The sequence below is a fragment of the Henckelia pumila genome, chromosome 3 (genome assembly GCF_033568475.1).
Source record: "Henckelia pumila isolate YLH828 chromosome 3, ASM3356847v2, whole genome shotgun sequence".
Taxonomy (NCBI): Eukaryota; Viridiplantae; Streptophyta; class Magnoliopsida; order Lamiales; family Gesneriaceae; genus Henckelia; species Henckelia pumila.
Window position 1 is genome coordinate 8,651,154 of NC_133122.1, and position 10,231 is coordinate 8,661,384.

At 40.3% G+C, this 10,231-nt stretch overlaps 1 protein-coding gene across 1 annotated transcript; it reads left to right on the forward strand.

Annotated features, from left to right (window-relative positions):
• The first annotated feature begins 2,240 nt into the window (after positions 1–2,240).
• Positions 2,241–3,005, forward strand: LOC140888056 (uncharacterized). Its single transcript, XM_073295729.1, has one exon. It carries the CDS (start codon positions 2,241–2,243, stop codon positions 3,003–3,005), a length of 765 nt encoding a protein of 254 aa, XP_073151830.1.
• The last annotated feature ends 7,226 nt before the right edge of the window (positions 3,006–10,231 follow it).

Genomic DNA, 10,231 nt, shown 5'->3' on the forward strand with positions numbered 1-10,231 from the left:
TCCACCAACTAAGAACAACCATGCACCACCAACCATAGAATCAAGAAAGAGCTTAGCTTGTCTGTTGGAGTATTGTAAACGTTTCTTTCTCTTGGGTCTTGATTTGTTTGCAACGTTCATCGACATTTTCTGGATTTCGAGTCCCCTGCTATTCGAAAACTAATTTCTGTGTTTAGCTTGGGTCTTAACTTTGAAATACTTGGGATTTATGATACTAAATATATACATTGCTGTGTTCTATCTCTGATTGAGTGCAAAATCCTCTCGGCAGATTGCTCAAGACTTTTTCTCGATGCTCTTGTTGCTTCTTTGCCCCTTTGTATTTTGCTCTTAATTTGTAGCCGTGGTTATCACTTGTCTTTAGTAGTGTTGTGACTGTGTTTTCACTTGTTTGGGGTTTGATTCTTCTTGCCCCTGCTTTTTTGTGGGCCTCTTACTATCGCCCACCAAGTGTTTGTGTTCCTGCCTTACTCAATATGTTTGCAGGATTCTCGACTTTTGAGGAGTTCTTGGATTGCTTCTTGCCATGGGATTTGCTGCGTTTTGGCACATTGCTTCCCTGCTGCTAATTGGTGCTCATCCAGCCTTCTCTATAGAGCTTGGTTGTTCGAGTGCTTTGATTGCTTGTGGGCCTCTTACTATCGCCCACCTATCACTTAATCCCTATAGCCGTTTGCTTTGCTATTGGAGGTAACTGGCTTGACCCCTTTATCATTGTGCACTATGTGCTCTTCTCCCTCGCTTGCTGATTCTTGTGATTGAGGTGTTGGGAGCATTTAGTGGGAGTTTTGGCTCCCAGCTGTGTGCCACAATGGGCACTGAAACTTCTGGGCACTCGGCCACTGATGGTGCTTTTTCGAGTGGATATGAGAAGCCACGAGCACAAGAGCTCATGTCCAATTTTATGGCAAAAAATACAGAAACTACCTTTGCTAGTCTATTCCGGGATAACAGGCAGCCAGAAAAAGATTGTCTTCTAAAATTTGTCCACCCAACCGAAGGACAAATTGCTCTCTCCTTTGATGAAATTGACAATGTGAAGTGAAGAGCCTAGGACCATGCCTTGTTGGGTGCGTGGTAGGAATAAAGCTAAGTGGTTATGTGGTGAAAGAAATTATACGTCAATGGGGCTGTAATGTCAGGTTTGAAACACATGAAAGCGGTTGGATTATGTTCTTTTTCCCTAATGAAGAAGAGAAAAAGAGGGTTCTGGAGGGTGGCCCATATCTTGTATTTGGGAGACACTTGTTCCTCAAAGACTTACCTCCGTGCTTCTTTTTTCGGGTGGAAGACATGCTAATGCTACCATCTTGGGTCCAAATCCATGGGCTGCCCGCAGATTGTTGGACAACCAAAGCTCTTAGTAAAATTGCTTCGGTCTTAGGCAAGCCAATACATACAGATGTCCTCACAATGTCTAAAGGCAAAAGTTAATTTGCTAGATTGTTGGTTGAAATGGATTCGTCTCAGCCAAGAATTTACGAATACCCACTGTTACTTCCTAATGGAATTTTGACTACCCTATGATTTGTGTACGAAACAGAGCCTAAATATTGCTCAAAATGCAATTCTCTCGGCCATAGTTTGGATCAATGCCGTTGGTACAAGCCCCCACTAGTTGATGCTAATATTGATGGTGGTAATCCTAATAGTAAGCAACCTGTGGAGGGACAAAATAAGCCCCGTAGCAGATCCCGGGGGGCTGGTAAAAGAGGTAATAGTAGGCCACGAGGAGGTGGACATGGATATAGAGGAGGGCGCAATGGCCCTCAAGGTAGAGGGAGAGGCCGTGGCCCCTTTGGTGATGATCGTGGGCCTGCTGGGGGTGGAAATACGGTTTACCCGGGCACTGTTGAAGGCACGGGTGATAATGAAATGGAAAGGGCTGGGGAAAATTGCAATGAACAACCTGTTGAAAAATTAGATGAGAATTTGGATGAGGATGGGGTGATATTTGAAGTCCCAGATGCGAATGGCAATGGGAAGATTGTGGTTGAAGTTTTCGAAGGGGATAGTGATAACGAAGGCTTTGAAACAGTGGTAAGCAAGGGCACCAAGAAAGCAGTGAAGTATCTCAAGCGATTAAGTAAGGGATGCAGCTCGGGGAGCTCTAGCTCTAGCATGACCGAGTACATTGAGGTCAACCCAAGAACCTGGTTACCGAATATGACTGCGAAATCTTTCCTACTGAACAATGCACAAATCAGGGCCCGACGACTTAAAGTTGTCGATCGCTACCCATGAAGATTGCATGTTGGAATGTGAGGGGCCTCAACAAGCCCCTCAAACAGAAGAATGCTCAGGGAGTGTTGAAGAAACACAATTTCAGTATTCTTGGGTTAATTGAAGTCAAGATTAAGCCTAATCTTTTGGATCGTATGATGGACACTAAGTTCCCGGGGATGTGCTTCTTACACAACTTCCATGTGTGTCCTAATAGCCGCATTTTGATCATGTGGGACTCTAAGATGGTACAATTGGATCTTCTGGAGATGACTGATCAATTTATACATGTGACAGTCAGCTGTCTTCATACTCATAGGATTTTCCTGGCCACCTTCGTGTATGGTTGGAACTCGATGGTGGCCAGAAGACCTCTTTGGGATTTTTTGCTTAGTAGGGGAGATGTTATTGACCTTTCGTGGATTCTGATGGGTAATTTTAACTGTGTTAGGCACCCTTATGAGAAAATGGGAGGTGTGCCGGTTGCCCCTAGGGAAATGGCAGACCTTAGGAACTGTATTGCCAGACTTGAGCTCTCAGATGTTAACCATGTTGGGTGTTTCTTCACCTGGTTTAGTTTGGCCGTATCGTCTAAACTGGATAGAGTTATGGTTAACCACATTGGACTGAATCCAACTTGGATGTTTTTGTGGATTTTGTTGCTCCTGGAGTCTTCTCTGATCACTCTTGCAGCGTTATCACCATATTCAGAGATCATAGTCGTAGGGCTACCCCCTTCAAATTCTTTAATATGTGGACGATTCATCAAGACTTTTAGATGATTGTTCGAGATAACTGGTTTTATGGAGGGGGTAGCACTGCGCAGTTTGTCATCAAGAAAAAAATGAATGGTATGAAAAGAGTCCTTAAGCAACTCAATGACATGCACTTTAGCCACATTTCGAGCCGTGCTAAGATCGCTAATGAGAAGCTTGTAGAAGCTCAAAGCAAGGCTCTCAATGGGGATGGGGTGGATAACAGTATTGTTGAGTTGAGGAGGAGGGCGGAGTACCTTCTTGAGGCTGAGCGATTATTCCTATCCCAAAAAGCTAAGTGCGAGTACCTCAAGCACAGTGATAGATGTTCAAAATTCTTTTATGGTATGATCAAGCGGAACATCAAACGTAATAAGATTGTGGCTCTCACCCTTAGAGATGGTTCTACTTCGGTGAACCCGAATGAGATTGCAGATGAATTTGTGGGATATTATAGGAAGCTTCTTGGGGTTGCCACGGATAGAGAAGCTTTGGATGAATCAATTTGAAAGAGTGGGTGTCCGGTGAGCCAACTTGTGGCTAAAGGCTTTGATGACTCTTTGTATAAACAATCTTTTGTCTAATATATTTTACACTTTTATAAATGGCAATGACTTTATCTTTCTTCATATTGTTATATTGTGATATACTATTGTTGTTTTGATAAAGACCTTGAATATACTATAATGTATGTAAGATGTGGTAGAACATGGGGATGTCTATCATGAAACACATCTTATTAGACACTAAGTTTTGATAAGCCTAATCTTTTGGATCGTATGATGGACACTAAGTCACTGTATATTCTAAACTGTTCCTAGTCGATTGAGCCGTCCGATAATAAGGATAAGGATCGCTCGAGTTTGAGACTAGCATTTGCGATGCAGAGTACCACGTTTCATTGGTAAGGAACATAGAGATGTTCGAAGCATGCAAATGGATATTCATATGATGAATGATCGAACTACCCTATCCGGACTTTCCAAGTGGTTATCACTTATCGAGTGGATAAAGTCCGCGGTTTTGGTTGTACACCATTAGTCCTTACTACTTGAAACATCATTGAGACTCTATATGCTAGTACTGTGCTTTGACTCGTTTACCGACTCTATTGGGGTCATCAGGTGTTGGGATTGGGTACAGTTACAACACATATAGGAGTCGATGCTTTGTTGTCAAGGATTCACCACATACTTGCGAGTGTGGATATCCTATGCGATCTGAGGAGATATTAGTGTGACGAATCTCTGGCCAGAGTACATGATGTGTTTTAAGAAATGGTTTCTTAGTAACACATGCGATGTCACTATTTGATCTTCAAGATGTATTGCATAGTTATCGAATCTCGAACGACTCTCGATATACCAATGGTTGTTGATTCGATCGGGATATATGGATGAAGGGACCGTACTGTACGCTAACCAAAATCTATTGGTTCTTGCAGGCACTATCAGTGATACCTAGGGAATCATGGGGCGATGTTGCTAGGTGCTCTTACCATGATTCGATGGGCAAGTCGGAAATTGTTGTTCCGAGTCACAAGGAGTTGTGAGCCCACGGCTAGCTGTATCCCTGAACCATTGAGGGTCATATAGAGTAATGGATTTTTAATCCCCGTTGAGATAGTTAAATTTAAAGAGTTAAATTTAATGAACGAAGAAGTTGGACTTCTTATTTAAGAGTAGAGGAGTAAGATTTCCTAAAATGACATAGGGATGGGCATTTTTGGGAATCACTGAATTCGGATTCAGAAAAATTTATCTTGACTTTAAAAGGTGCAGAAAAGGTTTTTGTGCACATTGGTGAAATCGGTTTATCAATCGGAGTCACGATGAATTTTATATTAATTTCTGAACATGCGGGCTTTGCTTGTCGGGCTTGAACTTATGACTAATGGGCCCTAAGCTGTTAGTGGCCTACATTATAAATAAGTTATTGCAGTACAGAAATTACACACAACAGGTCACAATTTTTGAAAACCCTAGTATTTTTCTCTCAATAGTGGCCGCCCCCTTTCTCCCCTCTGCTCGGAAAATCCAGTCTGTGAATTTTGAATTGCAGTCTGGTTTAACGGATCAAATTCGTTAATCTCTTCGTAGAAACTTCTGATAGATTTTCTAGTGCAATCTATCAGAGGGATTAAATATCCGTTCCTGGACCTGATTGAAGAACAGTTCGTCCATCAGTTCCAGGGATATACAACAAGAGCAGAACAATTCGAGATTAAAGGTAAAAATTTATAATCGTTATTTAATTTTTACACACACACAATTTAATCGTAAGGTTGATACCCATTATGGAATCGTTCCATATAAAATTTTTAAAACTTCCGCTGCACCGGGTATCAATCCTGATTGATCTGATCGTCGCGTTCTCCAACAGTGGTATCAGAGCCAGGTTGCTCAGATCAAGCGATTAAATTAATCGATTGTACAAAAAAATTTTAAGCCTCGGTTTTTGAAACAAAATAAATATTTTAAAAATAAAAAAAAATAAAAAATTTTCGGGCAAAAACCGGGCAGCGATCCGGGGGGGGCAGCGATCGTCGCTGCCCTAGGGGCAGCCGGGCTGCCCGGCCCGACCCCATTAGGGCGCGGGCAGCCCGGGAATGTCCCGGGCGGCCCGCTGGAAAAATTAATTTTTTAATTTTTAAATTAAATTTTAATATGTTAAAATTCTATTTTTGGTCCGATCGAAAATTGTTTTTGATTGGTCCACGAGGCGTCGGATCGAATTGTTCGAGTCCAAAAATTTTAAAATTGATTTTTGGATAAATTTGAATTTTTGGAAAATTTAAATATTTTATCCGTTAAATTGAATTTTGAAATTAATTATTTTTGGTACAATTGATGATAAGATATGATCTTATGGATATATTGAGTAAAATATGATTTTATGTATAAAATTGGATTTTATAGATAAAATATGATTTTTTTTGATAAAAAGATAAAATATGATTTTGTATATAAAATAAGATTTTATGTATGAAATATGATTTTATCCTTTTAAATTTAAATTGCCATTGCATGTTATCCAATAAATTAATTTTGAATTAAATGTTATTGGATAAGGATGATCGATTGCCATGACCAATTTTGTAGGTGTATGTTAGGAATTTACATTTGTTTTTATTGTTGTTGGTTTTATTAATGGGCCTGGTTTATGGCCCAATATGAATTGTCATATGTAATAAATGTGGACTTGGTTTATGGCCCGTTCCCACCCCTTAAAAATGTATCCCCTATTTGTCATTGTTATTTATTGTAAATACATTAGATTTAGTGGGAGATCAAGATTTGAAGATGGAGGTGGGCCCAGCAGACAATAAAGACAGAAGAAATGTAAATTGAAAGCTCAATGTAATAGGATTGCATTGCATACTGCATATTACCTAGGATTGGACTAAGACTCGTGATTGGCAACCACGGGTCGATTAGAAATGGAATCGATCATCCTATATAATATATGATATTATTGTTGTATGCATGTTTTAGACTAAATTGTGTGAATCCGACAAGCATACAAAATTTTAAAAAATAATGAGACAAATTTTCAAAATTAAAATCCCTCATTTTAAATATGATTTAAAATTGATATCAAGATAAATAAAGGAAATTTAAATTTGTTTAAATGTTCCTACCTTCCATCAACGATCAATGTATGAGATGCTACCCGCGGATACGGTCCGGCTCATATTATTGGGGGGGCCCGTGTTGGAGTACACGGCGATCAGATCAATTAGGATTGATACCCGGTGCAGCGGAAGTTTAAAATTTTTGTATGGAACGATTCCATAATAGGTATCAACCTTACGATTAAATTGTGTGTGTGTAAAAATTAAATAACGATTATAAATTTTTACCTCAATCTCGAATCGAGAATTTGGACACCAACAGATTGCTCTGCTCTTGTTGTATATCCCTGGAACTGATGGACGAACTGTTCTTCAATCAGGTCCACGAACGGATATTTAATCCCTCTGATAGATTGCACTAGAAAATCTATCAGAAGTTTCTACGAAGAGATTAACGAATTTGATCCGTTAAACCAGACTGCAATTCAAAATTCACAGACTGGATTTTACCGAACAGAGGGAGAGGGGGTCGGCCACTTCAGAGAGAAAATTAGGGTTTTTTTCGAAAATTGTGACCTTGTTGTCCGTAATTTCTGTACTGCAATAACTTATTTATAATGTAGGCCACTAACAGCTTAGGGCCCATTAGTCATAAGTTCAAGCCCGACAAGCAAAGCCCGCATGTTCAGAAATTAATATAAAATTCATCGTGACTCCGATTGATAAACCGATTTCACCAATGTGCACAGAAACCATTTCTGCACCTTTTAAAGTCAAGATAAATTTTTCTGAATCCGAATTCAGTGATTTCCAAAAATGCCCATCCCTATGTCATTTTAGGAAATCTTACTCCTCTACTCTAAATTAAGAAGTCCAACTTCTTTGTTCATTAAATTTAACTCTTTAAATTTAACTATCTCAACGGGGATTAAAAATCCATTACTCTGTGTGACCCTCAATGGTTCAGGGATACAGCTAGCCATGGGCTCACAACTCCATGTGACTCGGAACAACAATTTCCGACTTGCCCATCGAATCATGGCAAGAGCGCCTAGCAACATCGCCCCATGATTCCCTAAGTATCACTGATAGTGCCTGCAAGAACTAATAGATTTTGGTTAGCGTACAGTACGGTCCCTTCATCCATATATCCCGATCGAATCAACAACCATTGGTATATCGAGAGTCGCTCGAGATTCGATAACTATGCAATGAATCTTGAAGATCAAATAGTGACATCGCATGTGCTACTAAGAAACCATTTCTTAAAACACATCATGTACTCTGGCCAGAGATTCGTCACACTAATATCTCCTCAGATCGCATAGGATATCCACACTCGCAAGTATGTGGTGAATCCTTGACAACAAAGCATCGACTCCTATATGTGTTGTAACTGTACCCAATCCCGACACCTGATGACCCCAATAGAGTCGGTAAACGAGTCAAAGCACAGTACTAGCATATAGAGTCTCAATGATGTTTCAAGTAATAAGGACTAATGGTGTACAACCAAAACCGCGGACTTTATCCACTCGATAAGTGATAACCACTTGGAAAGTCCGGATAGGGTAGTTCGATCATTCATCGTATGAATATCCATTTGCATGCTTCTAACATCTCTATGTTCCCTACCAATGAAACGTGGTACTCTGCATCGCAAATGCTAGTCTCAAACTCGAGCGATCCTTATCCTTATTATCGGACGGCTCAATCGACTAGGAACAGTTTAGAATACACAGTGACTATAAGATGTGTTTCATGATAGACATCTCCATGTTCTACCACATCTTACATACACTATAGTATATTCAAGGTCTTTATCAAAACAACAATAGTATATCACAATATAACAATATGAAGAAAGATAAAGTCATTGCCATTAATAAAAGTGTAAATTATATTAAACAAAATATTGTTTATACAAAGAGTCATCAAAGCCCTTAGCCACAAGTTGGCTCACCGGGCACCCACTCTTTCAGCCCGTTCGTTGGAAAGCTGTACATTGGATCGACACATGTTGTAAGTTGGGTGGAACTCCCATGGGATCGGCTCATATTATTGCGGGATCCGCATGGCGACCGTCCATCACAACTTAATATTGATGGGTCATCTTGACATGTCACAATAAACGGCGTCATATTATTGGGCCCTTATTGGACATGAGGTAAAAACGTGGAGGTTGCTTTGGAAGCAATTGGGCTCTATCTTTTGAAAATTATGGTTTGCTGATATTATTCGGGACCATAGTTTGTCAATTGGACTCCATGTTCTCACTAAGGAAAACAGTTTCCCATTTTCACTAGAGGGTAGTGAAATCGTTAAAATAGTGGGAGTGAGATTCATAAAATAAATTTCGCCTATTTTATGTCTTAGTAAATTAATTAAACAATCATCGATAATTGTCTGTTTCATCTCAATATATCATTATGATGAATCTTCGTAATCCCGCGGGCCGCCCAGGACATTCCCGGGCTGCCCGCGCCCTAATGGGGTCGGGCCGGGCAGCCCGGCTGCCCCTAGGGTAGCGACGATCGCTGCCCTGGGCAGCGCCGTGCGCCGCCCTATGCAGCACCCAGCGCTGCGCAGGGCAGCGCCGTGCGCTGCCCGGTGCAGCGACCATCGCTGCCCGGGTTTTTGCCCGAAAAAAAAAAAAAATTTTATTTTTAAAATATTTATTTTGTTTCAAAAACCGAGGCTTAAAAAATTTTGTACAATCGATTAATTTAATCGCTTGATCTGAGCAACCTGTCTCTGATACCACTGTTGGAGTACACGTGAAAGAGTGGGTGCCCGGTGAGCCAACTTGTGGCTAAGGGCTTTGATGACTCTTTGTATAAACAATCTTTTGTTTAATATAATTTACACTTTTATTAATGGCAATGACTTTATCTTTCTTCATATTGTTATATTGTGATATACTATTGTTGTTTTGATAAAGACCTTGAATATACTATAGTGTATGTAAGATGTGGTAGAACATGGGGATGTCTATCATGAAACACATCTTATAGTCACTGTATATTCTAAACTGTTCCTAGTCGATTGAGCCGTCCGATAATAAGGATAAGGATCGCTCGAGTGTGAGACTAGCATTTGCGATGCAGAGTACCACGTTTCATTGGTAGGGAACATAGAGATGTTCGAAGCATGCAAATGGATATTCATATGATGAATGATCGAACTACCCTATCCGGACTTTCCAAGTGGTTATCACTTATCGAGTGGATAAAGTCCGCGGTTTTGGTTGTACACCATTAGTCCTTACTACTTGAGACATCATTGAGACTCTATATGCTAGTACTGTGCTTTGACTCGTTTACCGACTCTATTGGGGTCATAAGGTGTCGGGATTGGGTACAGTTACAACACATGTAGGAGTCGATGCTTTTTTGTTAAGGATTCACCACATACTTGCGAGTGTGGATATCCTATGCGATCTGAGGAGATATTAGTGTGACGAATCTCTGGCCAGAGTACATGATGTGATTTAAGAAATGGTTTCTTAGTAGCACATGCGATGTCACTATTTGATCTTCAAGATGCATTGCATAGTTATCGAATCTCGAGCGACTCTCGATATACCAATGGTTGTTGATTCGATCGGGATATATGGATGAAGGGACCGTACTGTACGCTAACCAAAATCTACTGGTTCTTGTAGGCACTATCAGTGATA